Below are 18,803 nucleotides of genomic sequence, written 5' to 3' on the forward strand. Positions count from 1 at the left end.
ACGACCAATGAGAAATCGTGTATTGTTGTTAGTTGGTTTTGTGCTGACACCAAAATGATTGTTAGTCGTTCGCTGATGGTTCAGTGTGATTCCACATCGTTCCTGTATTTGCTGCGATCAGATGGAGGAAACAATCGTAACTAACGACTATCGTTCTGTGTAATCTGGTGAACGATTTACAGTATCTCTCATTAGTAATTAAAAATCACTTTATCTAATAGGACCCTAAGGCCGGGCTCACACTGCATGTCACAGCTGCCATGGAAGGGATGCCAACACATACTGTGGGGTAGTACAGAGAATCCCATTCACTTCAGTGGCCAAAACATAGCTAATAAAATGTTATAGTGTGAGATCAACTGAAGAGTGTGCAATATGTGAAATGAGGTTAAAGGAGTACTCCGCTCAGACTTTTGATATGTTGCTGTCCATACTTGTTATTATCTATTCAGTGTTCTTCCCCCAGTTTAAAGCTGCTGCTTTCTGCTGAAGACACAAAAATCTGAGTGTGAGCTCTTCTCTCTGTCTCCCCCCCCCTTCTGAGACGGCTGATGTAAACAAGTCCCTGGCAGGCTGTATCTGCAGCATTGTAGCTTCTCTAATGCTGGGAGGGATAATCACAGTGAGTTCTTTAGAAACGACCTCAGAATAACCCAGAATAATGCTGATTGTAGCATAAACTCAGTATATTTCGTAGAGTCACTTGTATCCACATATGTTAAACAGCTATGAGATTTGTAGCTAGTTGTACTGATATATTGTAACAGACTGGTATTTTTGTCCTTAAAGGGGAAGTCTGGCCAAATCCATTTTTTAGCAAGTGCTGGGGAGGATTAAAAGAAATAACATGCTCGTACCTCCCCTGCTCCAGTGCTGGGGTTCGCTGTCCTCCGGTCAGGTTCCTGGTCACTTGGCCGCTTCCTAGTCTGAGCGGGGACCTGGGTCAGGACGTATGAGGTCCGCTCAGCCAGTCAGCAGTAGAGGCGGGACCTCACTACGGCTGCTGACTGGCTGAGCAGACCTCAGGCCCCAACCCGGGTCCCCGCTCAGACTAGGGAGCAGGATCCGGAGCAGCTGTATGCGGCCACCAGTACTGGAGCCAGGGAGGTAGCTGCATGTTATTTCTTTTAATAGGGTCTGCAGACTGGGAGACTGGAATCCCCGTCGCGGACTCAGAATCCTGGGAATTCCGCCTGTCTTCAGTGTAAGGGCCATTTATATAGAGAAATAAGTTAATTGTGCAGTGAGTCTCCTTCTGTAATGAAGAGTCAAAGAGAAGTTGTAACTCAGCGTTTGTGCCGCACTCTGACACACCTCACCACTCCTCCCTCTTCTCCAGGAATAATCAGTGCTGTATGGCATCCTGCTCGCTCAGCTGTCAGACAGTGTCTCTGATTGTAGATCAGTCTTTCTTATGCTGCGTTTACACGGAACGATTATCGCTCGAATTTTCGCAATAACGATCGCATTTGAGCGATAATCGTTCCGTGTAAACACAGCAAACGATCAAGGGAAAAAGCGTTCATTTTGATCTTTTCAAAATGTTCTCAAATCGGCGTTCATTGTTCGCTAAAAATTCGCAGATCGCTTCGTGTAAACAGTCAAAGATTTTCCCTATGTAAAAGATGGGCTTAAGCGATCTTAAAAACGATTGCAATAAATTTTTCTTACGAATCTTCTAACGATTTTTCTCCATCTAAACGCTGATTGTTATAAAAACCTAATTGTTGCTTCAAAATTGTTAATCGTTTGATTGGGCGAATTATCGTTCCGTGTAAACCCAGCATTAGGGTATATGCTCATTACGGAATGGTGATTGAAAACTCGTTGCGGATTCTGCAGCTCGCACCTGTTTGCGGACTCTGCGCGTCTCCGCACGTACTATAGACACCATTCTATGGCCAGGTGGATTACATCAATTCTTTCTGCGAAAGGGGGAATTTGCACGGCCATAGAATGGTACCATAGTATGGTAGGGGCGGAGACACATATTACACATAGTACCTGACCATTACATATTACACATGATAATCCACCTGACCATTACATACTACACATAGACCACCTGAACGTTACATATTACACATAGACCACCTGACCGTTACATAATACACATAGACCACCTGACCGTTACATACTACACATAGACCACCTGACCGTTACATACTACACATAGACCACCTGACCGTTACATACTACACATAGACCACCTGACCGTTACATATTACACATAGACCACCTGACCGTTACATACTACACATAGACCACCTGACCGTTACATACTACACATAGACCACCTGACCGTTACATATTACACATAGACCACCTGACCGTTACATACTACACATAGACCACCTGACCGTTACATACTACACATAGTACCTGACCGTTACATACTACACATAGACCACCTGACCGTTACATATTACACGTAGTGGCCCAGCTGGTTTCCCGGGAATAGTATAGTGTATAGGAATGAAGCCTGATACTCTTGATTTGTTTCTGTGTTCTTTGCCTTTCGGCAGGGGAAGCTTCAGTCCTGTAGATGTCACTCTTGTTATTCCGTGTATACACAGAGCAGGTTCTTTCTTTCTGTGTAATGATTATCCCTCATTTTTTTCTCTCAACTTCCTGTCACCATATAAAACTATTTAAGGGGATATTCACTAACAGAAAAGTATGTTTCATTATTCAGGAACTATACAATCAGTAAACTTACAAATATTCATCATCGGTTCAGGCCCCCTCTCCTACCCACCACCTCATTTCTTCCAGCTCAGAGAGATTTCTCCTTTCATTACTTGCTTAAAGGGGTAGTTCATCTAAACTTTTTATCTTTCAAATCAACTGGTGCCAGTGATTTGTAATTTATTTTTATTAAACATATCAAGTCTTTTAGCACTTATCAGCATCTGTATGCCCTGCAGGAAGTGCTGTATTCTCTCCAGTCTGACACAGTGCTCTCTGCTGCCACCTCTGTCCATGTCAGGAACTGTCCAGAGCAGCAGCAAATCCCCAGAGAAAACATCTCCTGCTCTGGACAGATCCTGACATGGACAGAGGTGGCAGCAGAGAGCACTGTGTAAGACTGGCGAGAATATACCACTTACTGCAGGACATCAAGGCTTCACTTCCTGGATAACATGGTGATGTCACTTCCTGGATAAACATGGTGATGTCACTTCCTGGATAACATGGTGATGTCACTTCCTGGATGACATGGTGATGTCACTTCCTGGATGACATGGTGATGTCACTTCCTGGATGACATGGTGATGTCACTTCCTGGATGACATGGTGATGTCACGCCCCGACTCCCAGAGCTGTGCAGGCTGTGGCTGCTGGAGAGGATCATGGCAGGGGGACACTGAGCATCCTCTGGCATTATCCTCTCCAGCAGCCACAGCCCACTTAGCTCTGGGAGTCGGGACATCACCATGTTATCCAGGAAGTGACATCACCATGTTATCCAGGAAGTGACATCACCATGTTATCAAGTGAAGCCTTCATGGAGTAGTAAGTGCAGGGAAAAAAGCCCTTCATAAGCATTTCCCGTAATAAGTGTATATTGGTGATTTGTATAACATTATACATTTTGCCAGACTTCTCCTTTAAAGAGGATGTACCACCAGGTACATCCTCTTGAATTTAACACACCGATAGAACGGCGCCGTCATGGGGAAGCCAATGCGGCGGTCCGTTTTTCGAACTGCAGCCTGGTTCCCGTGTACGGCGACGTTCTATCCATCGTTATCGACCGGTGCTTAAAGGACAACTCCGGCGAAATTTTTTTTGGCTTATTTAACACACATTACAAAGTTATATAACTTTGTAATGTGGTTAAATACCCGGTCTGGCCCCCTTCCCCCAATTTCCGACCCCCCACCCCGGAAGTTAAAGAATATATACATTACCTATTACGGTCGTCACGGTCCTCTTCTCTGGTGTCGGGTGATGTCAGAGCTGGGGGCGGTCCGGGTCTTCTTCCTCCTCGGCGTCTTCATTAAGAATGAATGGGAGAGAAAAGGCTGCTGGTGCACATGCACACCAGCAGCCTTTTCATTGGCTGGAGCGCATCACATGGCTTTCAGCTTGCTCAGCCCTGATTGGCTGAGCTTGCTGGAAGCCATGTGATGCGCTCCAGCCAATGAAAAGGCTGCCGGTGCGCAAGCGCGCTGGCAGCCTTTTCTCTCTCATGGACCCGGAAGAAGGAGACATCGCTGGACGGCGGAGGCAGGTGACGGTGAGGCGGACGGCGGGCGAATGGAGTGGCGATCGTCACCGGAGGGATGGTGTCTGTGTGTGTCTGTGTTTTTTTTTTTTTGGGGGGTCCCGCCGGAGTTGTCCTTTAAGCACTGGAGGTCGGCTGGCCCGCCCCCAGTGGGAGGGAATTCCCTCCCCTCTATGACGGGGCTCTATTAGAATCAATGGAGCTGCGTCATAGAGGGGAGGGAATTCCCTCCCACTGGGGGCGGGCCAGCCGACCTCCAGTGCTTGAGCACCGGCTGATACCGCTGGATAGAACGTCGCCGCACATGGGAACCAGGCCGCGGTTCGAAAAACGGACCGCGGCATCGGCTTCCCCATTACGGCGCCGTTCTATCGGTGTGTTAAATTCAAGAGGATGTACCTGGTGGTACATCCTCTTTAAACTCCATTTACTTCAGCCCTCTATTCTTACACACCATCTCTCCCAGTGACATGGCAACTGGAAACAAGTGCTCTCTCTTTTGCCCTTCGTATAGCAGGTATATAGGATTTCATGGATATTTGGCATCGATATGTGTGACGTACTTTGCAATAACATATATAATAGTTCTTACATTGCCAAAGCCGCATATACTCTATAAATTATGCATTACAACTAATTTCTAAGCTGTAGTGCACCCTTATGTATAATTTACGAGTGTCTACATATAAAGAGAAGATACAAAGGAGAGAGTGCACGGCCCGGGAGAAAAGAAAGCCCTCTTTGTCCGGCTTTTGTTGTGCTACTTGTTTTAATCCATTTTGTATAGCAGGAGCTTACAGTTGTTATGAGCTCAGATTCTTATATAGGTGCGCAGAGTTATTGTACAGGAAACACAAAGGTAGTGTGGCTGAACAATGTAAAGCAGCTATGCAAAAAAAATCTTAACTCCTTCCTGTCCCCTTCATAAATTACTTAGCTAATATAATTGTCTATACGTCATTAGCCCATTACAGGGGTACTCCGGGGAAATTTGTTTTTTCAAATTAACTGGTGCAATAATGTCTCTGCTGCCACCTCTGTCCATGTCAGGAACTGTCCTGAGCAGGAGAGGTTTTCTATGGGGATTTGCTGCTGCTCTGGACAGTTCCTGACATGGACAGAGGTGGCAGCAGAGAGCACTGTGTCAGACGAGAGAATACAGCACTTTCTGCAGGACATACAGCAGATAATAAGTACTGGAAGACTGGAGATTTTTAAAGTTATTTACAAATCTGTATAATTTTTTGCTTCTTGACAACATTTTTTAAAAATGGTTTTATGTTTCTAAAATCTGTTTATTGAGCAAAAACTGCAAAGAGTTTGTATGTTCTCTCCATGTTTGTGTGGGTTTCCTCCAGGTGCTCCCGCTTCCTCTCACACCCAAAACATAAAGGGTACTCCAGCGGAAATCTTTTTCTTTCAAATCAACTGGTGTCAGAAAGTTATATAGATTTGTATTTTACTTCTATTTAAAAATCTCAAGTCTTCCAGTACTGATTAGCTGCTGTATGTCCTGCAGGAAGATTGTTCGACTCCACATTTTATTACAGAGCTATAGAAGAGAAAAAAATACAAAACAATGAAGTCATATGAAAATGGAAACAATACAGGTTTTCTTCTGAGGTTACGTGATATGCTTACAGTGGTTTTAGATTCTTGCGTACAGTGTTTCCCGTCAGAGCTCTACTTTTTGTTCTACGGCCTCTTCATAGGGTTACACTAACCTGTTATAAAAGTGTGTCCTTGTGGCCTACACCTGGCTGGTATTACTCTTTCTATTAAAGCACTAGATCATATTACTCTTAATCATATGACTTTATTAGCTACCAAGTTCTCTCCACAGAGACAAAAACTGTTTCTAATTCCACGTTTAGGCATCTAAAAAAAAAAATGCACACCATTGATTTATCATTAACTGGAGTGCTGCAGGTAATCTTTTTTTATATGTTTGTTTGTAAGCAACATAAGAGAAGGTTTGGTAGGTAAGGATAGGGACATAAGAGAAGGTTCGTTAGGTAAGGATAGGGACATAGGGGAAGGTTTGGTAGGTAAGGATAGTGATATAGGAGAAGGGTTGGTAAGTAAGGATAGTGACATAGGAGAAGGGTTGGTAGGTAAGGATAGTGACATAGGAGAAGGTTTGGTAGGTTAGATAAGTGACATAGGAGAAGGTTTGGTAGGTAAGATAAGTGACAGGAGAAGGTTTTGTAGGTAAGGATAGTGACATAGGAGAAGGTTTGGTAGGTAAGGATAGGGACATAGGAGAAGGGTTGGTAGGTAAGGATAGTGATATAGGAGAAGGGTTGGTAGGTAAGGATAGTGACATAGGAGAAGGGTTGGTAGGTAAGGATAGTGACATAGGAGAAGGTTTGGTAGGTTAGATAAGTGACAGGAGAAGGTTTGGTAGGTAAGGATAGGGACATAGGAGAAGGGTTGGTAGGTAAGGATAGTGATATAGGAGAAGATTTGGTAGGTAAGGATAGGGACATAGGAGAAGGGTTGGTAGGTAAGGATAGTGATATAGGAGAAGGGTTGGTAGGTAAGGATAGTGACATAGGAGAAGGGTTGGTAGGTAAGGTTAGTGACATAGGAGAAGGGTTGGTAGGTAAGGATAGTGACATAGGAGAAGGGTTGGTAGGTAAGGATAGTGACATAGGAGAAGGGTTGGTATGTAAGGATAGTGACAGGAGAAGGTTTGGTAGGTTAGATAAGTGATATAGGAGAAGGGTTGGTAGGTAAGATAAGTGACAGGAGAAGGTTTGGTAGGTAAGGATAGTACATAGGAGAAGGGTTAATAGATAAGGATAGTTACATAGGAGAAGGGTTGGTAGGTAAGGATAGTGATATAGGAGAAGGTTTGGTAGGTAAGGATAGGGACATAGGAGAAGGGTTGGTAGGTAAGGATAGTGACATAGGAGAAGGGTTGGTAGGTAAGGATAGAGACATAGGAGAAGGTTTGGTAGGTAAGATAAGTGATATAGGAGAAGGGTTGGTAGGTAAGGATAGGGACATAGGAGAAGGTTTGGTAGGTAAGGACAGTGACAGGAGAAGGTTTGGTAGGTAAGGATAGTGATATAGGAGAAGGGTTGGTAGGTAAGGATAGTGACATAGGAGAAGGTTTGGTAGGTAAGGATAGTGATATAGGAGAAGGTTTGGTAGGTAAGGATAGTGATATAGGAGAAGGTTTGGTAGGTAAGGATAGTGATATAGGAGAAGGTTTGGTAGGTAAGGATAGTGATATAGGAGAAGGTTTGGTAGGTAAGGATAGTGATATAGGAGAAGGTTTGGTAGGTAAGGATAGTGATATAGGAGAAGGTTTGGTAGGTAAGGATAGTGATATAGGAGAAGGTTTGGTAGGTAAGGATAGTGATATAGGAGAAGGTTTGGTAGGTAGGGATAGTGATATAGGAGAAGGTTTGGTAGGTAAGGTTTATCTGTTTCTGTCAATAGGTTTCAATAATATGGAGAAACATTATTTAACATTACCAGATAAGTGTCCAAACAATGACAACTGCAGTTCAATGTTCCCAAATGTAAAATAATGCACTTGGGTAGAAGGAATCCTCTATCTGAGTGTCATATCAGCAGTTCTGTATTCTTTAGAAGAGAAGGACTTAGGGGTAGTAATTTCTGACAGTCACCAGTGCAACCAGGAGGTAGGGAAAGCAAATCATATGCCGTATAACCAGTAGGAAGAGGAGCTTGTATGGTATGGGTATGGCAGTATGGGATATTGGGAGTTCTTTGAGATTCTGAGGGATTTGGGGGTGAGGCCTTGGGTCAGGTGTATCCTCTCTATAGCACACACCTCATGAAGTTAAGCATGCTCCACTATAAAGCAGTGTAACAGGATTTATTCAGGTATATATTGTACAGTAGACTCCAACAGAAAGAAATGTTCAGGGGTGACAGTGATGCTTCCTAGCACCCACACAGTTCCTAGCACACTCCCTCACATTTTACCTCACAACACACTGACTGGACTCCACATAAGCTCCTTCTATGCTTCTCTCACAGCACAGCTCTATTAACTCCCTCACTGCTGGACAACTAGCAATGTTGTGTGCTGGCACTACTGGCATTCTCTAAGGGTGCGTTTACACAGACAGATTTATCTGACAGATATTTGAAGCCAAAGCCTCTAAGACTCTAAGCAGGGAACAGATCATAAAGGAAAAACTGAGATTTCTCCTCTTTCCACATCCATTCCTGGCTTTGACTTCAAAAATCTGTCAGATAAATCTGTCTGTGTAAACGCACCAGTACAGCCAGACAGAGGTAATTAATTAACCCTTTACAGTGACAGATTAGCTTACCCCGGGCCACATATCCATCTACATAGATAAATTAGAAAGAGAGAAAGATGAGAAAACTGTTCCCTATACTGCACAGGAGGCTGTCACTGTTCTGTTTCCCGCCCCTTGGCCAGGTAGTCACTGATTGGTGTAATGTCAGTGGTGGGCGGGGTTAGAGAGGAGGCGTTACAGCTTGCCTGGCAACAGAAGAGACCGAGATCATGTGACTTTGGTCTCAGAAGGGAGGGGAGGACAGAGGAGCTGAGACCATCTGGACCAGGCAGGGAGGATTTTCAGTAGTTTAAGGGTGTGAGTCTGGATGTTCTGCAGACAAATGGTCCAATTAATCTAATAGAAACCTATCACATACAAGCTTACATTATGGGAGGGGATTGAACAGGGTAAATTTTATTAAGTGGAGTACCCCTTTAAATTTCTAAGGAGATTGAATAGGATCCTCTAATCCAACTAAATGAGTTTTGGCCATTACAATGTTTACTGTTTTTGTTTTTTCTTCTTTCGTCAGGCTCAGGCCCGGTTATTCTAGCTTGTATATCTGTATATTGGTGAGGATTCGATTTTTGGGGGGATATTTCTGCACTTGTTGATGCCTAAAACAAAGGATGGTTTTGTAATACGAGGAAGCGGAAAGCTTTAATGATGAATGTTTTCCTATCATGAAAAGCGAAATCATTGAAGAATTAAGGCCGAAGAAATAATCCATTTAATGAAAAAAATGTGCACTCTTTAAAATGGAAATAGCAAGACTAAATTAGATGTAAATCCCCTGTAAATCATTATTTGTATCCTTTCATACTCAACTAAAGATGGTAAGACGACTTTGGATCACTGATACAGTAATTCACTCCAGTGGTTCTGAGGCCATGAATGTGCAGGGGGCCGCTACAGTCATTCCGCAATGGAAATGTTTATCCAACAAATTCCTCCGGCTAACTAAGGCTGAAATGACTGTGAAATTGCTTACATTAAGAATATTTAAAGGGAAGACAACATCTGTCTATATGACTGGTTAGGATATGGATATCAAAGAGGGTATTTATCAGAGGCATAGCTAGGATTCAAGGGCCCCAGAGCAAGAATCCTGTATGGGTCCCCATTACACATACTCACGTGGCCCGCCACAGTCCCCCAGAGTTTCGTTCTTCCAGAGGAGTCAGGTGCATCAGGGGGGCCCTTTCGTGGCTGGAGGTGCAATGCTGCCTCAGGCCACAAAAGATACTGCCAGGGAAGGATATGTCACCAGCCGATGCAAGCCAGTCTGCCGGAGTGGTGGGGATGGCGTTAACACTGTTAAGTCTCCTGTCAGTACCAGAGAAGGGCCATAGACTTAGTGCTTTGGAGGCAGGCCACGCTTTGCCCAGTGGGGCCCGGGGCCCCTTCACGCATCAGCCCCATAGTGGTTGCATGGTCTGCCTACATGGTAGCTATGTCACTGGTATTTATAAATTCAGGTCAAAAATGACCCAGATTAATTCGACAAATAGCAACCAATCATAGATCAGCTTTCATTCCTGCAACTGGTTGCCCTCTGTGATAAATTAATACATCTGGACCAGTTTATTAAAGTGAATCTGTTCAGTAGTATTGAGTGAACTTCAAGAAAGTGTCCGGGTTTGGCAACGTCTCTGAACCCGAATGCTTGGCATTTAACTCCCTGTAGCTGGAGAAGTTGGATGCCGCCCTTCGGAGTCCTGGAAAACCTGGATATCGGCCATAAGCTGTATTAATGTTTCCCAGACAGCCCTTGGGCTGCATCCAACATCTCCATGTGCGGAGAATTAAACACTGAGCATTAAGGTTCAGAGAAGCTGACAAACCTAGACACTTTCATGAAGTTCGATCAACACTATCTATCAGCACATATGTTAATAGAAATTTTTTTTACTTATTGATTGGCGCCATGCTGATTTCAGCAGTGTCATTCATTTGTTTTTCCCATCACTGTGCCATCTTACATGAATAGTAAGGGGAGTAGATATCGGTGAACTGGGGGAGCAGGTCCCACCTCCAGTGCACCAGACAAGCTAATTAGCATATAAGGGAAAACGGGCATCTCTTTGGATCTGGTCGGCAGATCTCCGAATGAACGGCACCGCTGCCATCAGCTCTGCAACACTGATCATTAACTATAAAAAAAGATTGGTTTTATTAATCAGGCCACTTTGATATTAGTTGACATTTTTTGCATAATCTTAAACATTTCTTGAATTATGATTTTGACATCTACGCCATTTTTTGAGGCGAGGAATGAAGGTCGGTTAAAAGGGAAGATGAGGAGAAAATCCCCTACACGAGTGGGAGGCATTGGGTTTGCATCCAAAATGTAATATAAAGGAAAAAGAGTATCGCCAGAGAGTCTGCTGTGTACGGTCTTTGCATTTCCTCCTTCTGCCTTGGCTCTTGAAGTGCTCAGAAGTAACGACCGCTTAGAAGCGCCTAATCTTTCAGGCATATTCATCTTCTCGCGTAGCCTTGACGTTAGTGTCTTTCGTGGACATATTGTGTTCCCGCTTGAGGCAGCTCCTGCGTTCACAATATCTTCATTTGATCCTAGTAAAGAGTTTTCCATGAAATTGCAATTACAGCTTATCTTCTGGACCAGCGTTTCTTTACTACCATCTCGCAGTCCGTAGTTTCGACAGGAAGGCCTCTGAAAGTGATCAAAATTTTCTTTCAGTTGACTAGTTTTCCTAGCGCTACTTTTTTTTAGATAATCGGAATTCTGCAAAATATCATCATAGCTGCGTGATATCCGTTTCTTAGAAGGCTGTAAGAAACGAGAGGCGGTACTGACTTTTCTGCCGTCGCTTCTCTGCAAATCGGAGGATTTGTAGTTCAGGAGATCGATGATGTCGTTGATCAGGCCTTTTTTCACGGTTACATCATTAGGGCAGTCTAAAGACAAGGCGGGGCTAAAGTTCACCTCCAACAACCACGGCTTTAAGGTATCGTCGATAAGAATGTCAAAACCAAAAAGCTCGAAGCAGTTAGGATACTGAGGTATGGATGGAGCAATGGACAATAGGGTCATAGTCACTATGTTATATATCCTCTGCCACAGTAAAACGTCATCAACTTCTAAACTGCGGAGATACGATCGAAACTGACCAAGTGTCCACTTACATCCGCTTCCAACCCTCTCCTTGTCTGCAGAGTAGGAAGTGCCGTACTTGTTGATACTAGTGTTAGTTAGATGAGCAAAGACGTTGTCAAGTGAACCAAGATTGAACTTCTCTGTTGCGAATCGGACTAGTCCTTCTTGGTAGATGTATATAGTCAGTGGGCAGAAACACGTAACACACACGTAAATACGGAGGTCGAATTTATAGCCAGATATCAGTAGCGGGTTGGTGATATATTTCTGAACAATGACGGGACAGTCATACGCCAAGTCCTTAATGTCTTGGAAGATGAATATCCCCCTACCTCTTGACATGTCAGTTGGTTTACAAATCCAATAACTTGATTTTTTTTCGTGTCTTTCTTTGGTAAATTCGGCTAAGAACTTTGTGTAGTCATTCGGTAAAATAAATACAACTGGACTGAACTCAAAGTAGGATGAGCCATAAATTCCTTTCATTCGTTTTAAATGCCTGGCCAAACAGTCCTTCTTGGTGATCTGTGCCGTCCTGGGATGATGATTAAGCCGTTGCCAGGGCTTTATGTTATCATGGTCGGAGGTTTGGAACGCTGACGTTCTCCAGTACAGGTTCCACTCGGTTTCACTTTGTTTTTCTTCATCAAATTCTTCCCAACCTCGTTCCAGTAACACCTCCCGGACAACTCTCGGAGCATTGACATGAAGCCGAAACACTAGAGCCTCTGATGTATTGTCGTCATCATCCCCCTCTGCCATGGTGGCACCATTAACTATTATCTGCAAAAGAGAAACACAGCAAATGGTTTTACTACTCTCATCCTTTGTCCTGAGAAAAATAGATACTAGAGATGAGCGCAACTGGAGCATGCTTGAGTCCGATCACTCTGCATTTGATTACCAGAGGCTGAAGAAGTTGGATGCAGCCGTAGGGATTCTGGGAAAACATGATTACGACCTATGGCTGTATTCACCGAAGATGCATTCATCTTCCTCAGCCACTGATAATCATATACCGAATGATCGCTCTTGAACATGTTCCAGTTTTACTCATCTTTAATAGAATAGAGAATTTTTTTGCTCTGGAGGACCTCTCCTATATAAAAGGGGCACTCTGGTAAAAAAAAAAAACTTTTTCTTTCAAATCAATCGGTGGTCTCTGCTGCCACCTCTGTCCATGTCAGGAACTGTCCAGAGCAGGAGAGGTTTTCTATGGGGATTTGTTACTGCTCTGGACAGTTCCTGACATGGACAGAAGTGGCAGCAGAGAGCACTGTGTCAGACTGAAAGGAAAATACCACTTCCTGCAGGATATACAGCAGCTGATAAGTACCGGAAGACTTGAGATTTTTCAATAGAAGTAAATAGAAAATTTATATGACTTTCTGATACTAGACCCCCGGAGTACCCCTTTGAGGTAAATCAGACTATAGAGCCATGGATGACCTTATGATTGACAGTCCTGATTTTAAAGTACCTCACAATGCTTTTGGGTTAATAATGGCATAAACAGAGCCTATGTGTTTCTTTCATAGAGTAGAGGCTATTATTTCTGTTCCATATAATTAATAATTCTGTACATTTTGCAAGTTCTTCCTTCTGTTAGACCGAACATAGTGCAGCAGTAATAATGCACCTGGCAGATTACATACAACAATTCTTGTTTGATTTCTGCAAACAGTCTACTCCTAGCAATGAATGTGCATTCTCTATAATACAAGCTGTGTGCCGACCTGTCAGTATAAATGTTGTTATGTAAACAGTTCGGATCCACAACCAGACTACATTGAGCCTTAATAAGGAACTTCCTTTGACAAGCTCAAGTGTTGTGACTTTTGGCTTTACAAATGTCAATTGGTATCAAAGGTAATTTCTCGCCTAGTCATGTCTACCGACGTCAGAGCCCAGTGACCTCCATTGTGTTTCAGACAGGAAATGTCACTGTGTTCTTGAAAATGATCAAGGTATTTGCTATACAGCTATAGGCTATGTTCACACAACATATCTTTTCGTGAAAGTACGGCCGTTGTTGCAATCGGCAACAACGGACATACTTTTTACGATAAGATACGTTGCCTTGTCTTCTATGGAATCCCGGCTGGAGTATATACACATAGTAAACGCTCCGGCCGAAATCTCTTGTGGCGCTGTAGAAAACCCTGTCAGTGCACACTATGGAGTGAGCGGCTCCAGCCGCGCGCTCCATAGTGTGCTGTGTGGAGTTCTGATGCGGGCGTGCACAGATGGGCCCGCATTGGAACTCTGTGGCTGCAAAGATCATCCGGCTGGTACTGCAGTACCAGCCGGGATGAACTTTTCAGAGACCGGCCGTTCGGTCGTTTTTTTTTAACAACGGGTGTCATAAAGTCATACAGATTTGTAAATTTAAAATCTGAGCTGCTGCATGTTCTGCAAAGGGTGCTGTTTTCTTTCCAGACTGGGAACAATAGAACACTTCCTGAAGGGCATACAGCAGCTGGAAGGGTTAAGATAGATGTCATTTACAAATCTGTATAACTTTCTGAAACTAGTTAATTTGAAAAGCTAGAAGTGGATTCAAATGGGATGAAAAATATACAGGGAGGACTATAGTTGTATATTTATTGTAACGGTGGTAACTAGTAGCAACAGTCTCTCCGGATGCAACCGGGTATAAGGCAGACTTGAATAAGGCAGAGTAATGGGTGATGCTGCAATAGGCTGTGCTGATAGCGTGCTGGATGATGGGAGTAGTAGTGAAACTGAAGATGAGATGCTTTGCGGAATGGAACTGAGATGAATATTTGCTGTTGATGATTAGAGAAGATGATGAGAGAAGTGACTAATAAACGGCACCCAGATCTTGAGAATAGATGAGAATCTTGAGGACTGAGAATAGCACACAGCCAGGAACACTTCTGGTGGAACTGGAGCAGCAGAGCACATGTATCTCTCTCCTGACAGGGGAGAGAGAACACACAGAACCTATCCCCTCTGTGGTAGGAGACAGACTGAGGTAGAACAGGAAGTCACATGGTATTCCCCAGCCAAAGCTCGATGGCCATTGGAGTTACCATGGAAGCAGGGGCAGTCACGTGACATCCAGCCATTGCATCATCACACCACTAGGCATATACATGAGAGGTACCACACTTGAACATTGGGGGGGGGCGACATAATACCCTTAGGCACTGATACCTGAATATGCATACAAGAAATGCATGGAATAGCAGACCTGAACACTGAGAGGGGTGACACAATACACACAGTTTGCAGTGGACCATAGCTTTCCAGAACAGGACTGGTCATAATAAAAGTGTGAGGATAAGAGGACCTGTTCCGGGACACTGCAGAAATATAAAATTTATCTATTCATCCATCCCCGTCCGTTGGTTGAACTTGATGGATATGTGTCTTTCCCAACTCTGTAACTGTTATTCTGTTGAAATTTTTGTACTTCTGACTGCACGTACAGAGATACATGCTGTGCTATTCTTGCCATGAAAGGTGACAGAATCCTCAAAAGAACGTCCAACTAAAGGGCCAAACACAGGTGTGAGTATAGCCTTAATAGATAAATAGAACAATGCATCAAGAAATACATTTGTCATGGGTTTTTAAATCTTTTTAGTCGTTTTGGTAATTTTATAAACACACCATGTGCTACTGTTTGGTGCATCTGTAGCGTAAAAACAATGACTCTAGGGAAGAATACCTGCGTAATATGGCATCTGAAAAAAAAAACCGTAGCAGTTTGCTTTTTCTAGATTTGTACATATACAGTATATCATGGGTATAATATAGACTTCAGTAGGAGGAGTATTACGGCTTTATACAACTCTGTAATGTACTGAGTTGTAATATGTACAAGAGTCCTAAATGTAGCGTGAACTTTTAGCGCGTAGTGGCCCGTGTGCAGCACCAATGGTGATCAAAGATTTTGGACCCTTGAGGCTGTGTTCACACATGCATTTTAATTTTAGTTAATTTTAAGGGGTATTTCCCTAAGACATAACTTTTGATACATTGCTGCCCATGGTGAGACTAACAATTCCTTCCCCCAGTTCTGAGCTGCTGCTTTCTGCTGAAGACACAAAAATCTGTGTGTGTGAGCTTTTCTCTCTGTCTCCCCCCCCCCTCCGAGACAGCTGATGTAAAAAAGTCCCTATCTGCAACTTTGTAATGGAGGGAGGATAAAGTATGGAAGGAATTGTTAGTCTCACCATGGACAGCAACATATGAAGGTTAGTGGAGAAGGAGAACAGGGGTGTGGGGAAGAAGAGGGAAGAGCGTATGAAAAGTTATGTTTGAGCGGAACACCCCGTTAATTTGCCGTCCCGCTGCCCTTTATTGCATTAACGCAATGAAACTCCAACGTGCAACCATATGCTTAGCTCCTAGCTTGGAGATATTTGTATAGTTTCACTGATTTCAATGGTGCTGTCATGCACATGCATCATGAGTCTTTGTCATCATCATTATTAGGGTGTGTTCACACTGTCTGGCTTTTAATTGCAATTATTTAATAGGAAAAAAGCCAGGAGGAAATAATACATTGAGGACACTTATAAAGGAGAGACTTCTCTTTCAGAATTAGTTCCCAGCTTTGTATTTAATAACTGCAATTAAAAACCTCCAGGTGTGAACACACCCTCAGAGAGAGAGACGGGACTGCACAATTATTGTAATTAGCATTAAAGAAAAATTCTGCTCATTTTTAAAATAAAAATGTATCAAACATAGAATGTACATTAAAAAAAAACAAAAAAACAAAACGAGATCTATGAGTGCGTACATGAAAATCAAAGGTATAATCATCACGACAAGTAAAGTAGAGAAGAAGACGGAATAATCACCTTAATCGCTCTTCTTAATGTTCTGCACGGTGTCTTGGTGCTTCTTCCTTTCTTCCCTCCTCCTCCTCGTGGCAATAAGCGGTCAGCTGTTTAGCAGTTCTTTAAATTCTCCCCGACACCCGACACAGTCCGCCCTCCTGCTCCACTCCAGAATGGTTGCTATGAAACTGAGACTCCGTCACCACAAGTGACTAAGGTCTTTTCAAGTGAAAGAAAGTGCTCAGGACTAATGGCATTATGATTATGTGACAAATCATTGGACGGTTGCTGCCTTTTGTAGATACTATAGCGATCCTTTGACTTTTTCCAATAATTCTACAACTTTATACTGATAAAATAACAGAAATATTGTACTGAGTCCTTAACTACATAAATATTAGGGGGTCAAATAACAGAGTATTAGTCTCTAAAGATATAATAACAAAACAGAACAATCACTGAGCTCAGGGAGATCAGGGGAAACTATCAGCAGGTTAGACAAATCTAACCTGCTGATATGTCCCTATAGCACAGGAGACGCAGAGGAGGAAGGGATGTCTCTTATAGTATGTCTCTTATCTTCCTTTTCGGCACCGTAACCCGCGCACTTAGCCGCAAGCTCCACAGTCCGGTAAGACCGTTAGGAGCAATGCCCATCCTCATAGTGCTGATCCATCCAGCCGTGCTCCTAATGGTCTCACCAGAGTGTGGAGCACACGGTTAACTGCATCGGAACGGCACCGAGGAGGAAGGTAAGAGACATACTACAAGGGACATACTATAAGGGACACACTATAATGCTGCGTTTACACGGAACGATTATCGCGCGAATTTGCACGATAACGATTCAAACGATAATCGTACGTGTAAATGCAGCAAACGATCAAGCAACGAGCGAGAAATCGTTGATTTTGATCTTACAACATGTTCTAAAATCGTTGTTCGCAAAAAATTCGCAGATCGTTCCGTGTAAACAGCCGTTCACCGATTTTACCTATGTGCGAGATAAGCTTAAGCAATCGCAAAACGATTTTTCCATGCGATATATCGTTCCGTCTAAACGCTGATTGTTCTAAAAAACATTGTTCTTTCGATATCGTTAATCGTACAATCGGGAGAATTATCACTCCGTGTAAACACAGCATACACTATATGAGACATACTATAAGAGACACACCTTAACAGCTGTCCTGCAGGAAATGGTGTATTCTCTCCAGACTGACACAGTGCTCTCTGCTGCCACCTCTGTCCATGTCAGGAACTGTCCAGAGCAGCAGCAAATCCCCATAGAAAACCTCTCCTGCTCTGGACAGTTCCTGACATGGACAGAGGTGGCAGCAGAGAGCACTGTCAGAATGAAAAGAATACACCACTTCCTGCAGGACATACAGCAGCTGTTAAGTACTGGAAGACATCAGATTTTGAAATAAGTAAATTAGTAAATTACAATCTATATAACTTTCTGACACCAGTTGATTTGAAAGAAAAACATTTTAGCCGGAATACTCCTTTTAAAAACATTTTATTTAGTGCTACCTTTATATAAAACATAAAAACCAGCCCGTTCAGCCAATCAGTGGCTGTGGTGCTCTCCCATGTTGGATGAGTGGGGGCTGGGATAGGTTTTTCCCAGAAGTGGTGGTGGTAGCAGTCAGCAGGGGACCTGGAGACGCCACGGGAGTACACTGGGGAGTGTGGAGAGGTAACAATACCATTTCATATAAGGTCAGCACTATATAAAAAGTGATGGAGTTCCCCCTTAGGGTGCGTTCACACATACAGGATCTGCAGCAGATTTGATGGCCTAGAATTGATTTGCTTTAAATCTGCCGCAAATCCTGAACGTGTGAACGCACCCTTAAAGACGACCTGTCACCTCCCCAAATATATCATATTACAAGCATATCTTATTGTCTTTATGACTTCTGGTTCCAGATTTTTTTCCTGCCCCAGTTCGTATTGGCATCCACAGCCCAATGTTAAAGGGGCCTGAAGCTGAGCAGCTCTATTACTGTCCTATTATTGCAGACATTTTCAGAGCAGCTCTAGTTACTTCATCTCACAAGATCATGTTACTTAGCAGCTCCTGTCCTGGATCCGCCATGCCTTCCGCTTGCGGTGTCTGTCCTGGATCTTTTCTACCTTCTGAAAGCAGCACAATGAGGATCAAGGAGCTTGGCCAGATGCAGAAGCAGCTGCACAGAGGATACAGGAGGTGAGGCACCCTGCAGTCTGAGGAGTAGCTGTATCCTCTCTGTGGCTTCTTCTACTCCCATATTTCACACTCTATTATCAGAAGGTAACACACAGCAGAGCAGGAGCTGCCTAGAGAATTTATCACTTCT

At 43.4% G+C, this 18,803-nt stretch overlaps 1 protein-coding gene across 1 annotated transcript; it reads right to left on the bottom strand.

The window, feature by feature from the left end:
• Positions 1-10,699: 10,699 nt before the first annotated feature.
• TTLL2 (tubulin tyrosine ligase like 2) lies at positions 10,700-16,559 on the bottom strand. The gene is made up of 2 exons (XM_069954577.1): positions 16,480-16,559; positions 10,700-12,424 (listed from the first exon to the last, which is right to left on the bottom strand). Exon 2 carries the CDS (start codon positions 12,401-12,403, stop codon positions 10,700-10,702), a length of 1,704 nt encoding a protein of 567 aa, XP_069810678.1. The 5' UTR covers positions 12,404-12,424; positions 16,480-16,559.
• Positions 16,560-18,803: the final 2,244 nt, after the last annotated feature.

Source organism: Dendropsophus ebraccatus, chromosome 15, assembly GCF_027789765.1.
Source record: "Dendropsophus ebraccatus isolate aDenEbr1 chromosome 15, aDenEbr1.pat, whole genome shotgun sequence".
Taxonomy (NCBI): Eukaryota; Metazoa; Chordata; class Amphibia; order Anura; family Hylidae; genus Dendropsophus; species Dendropsophus ebraccatus.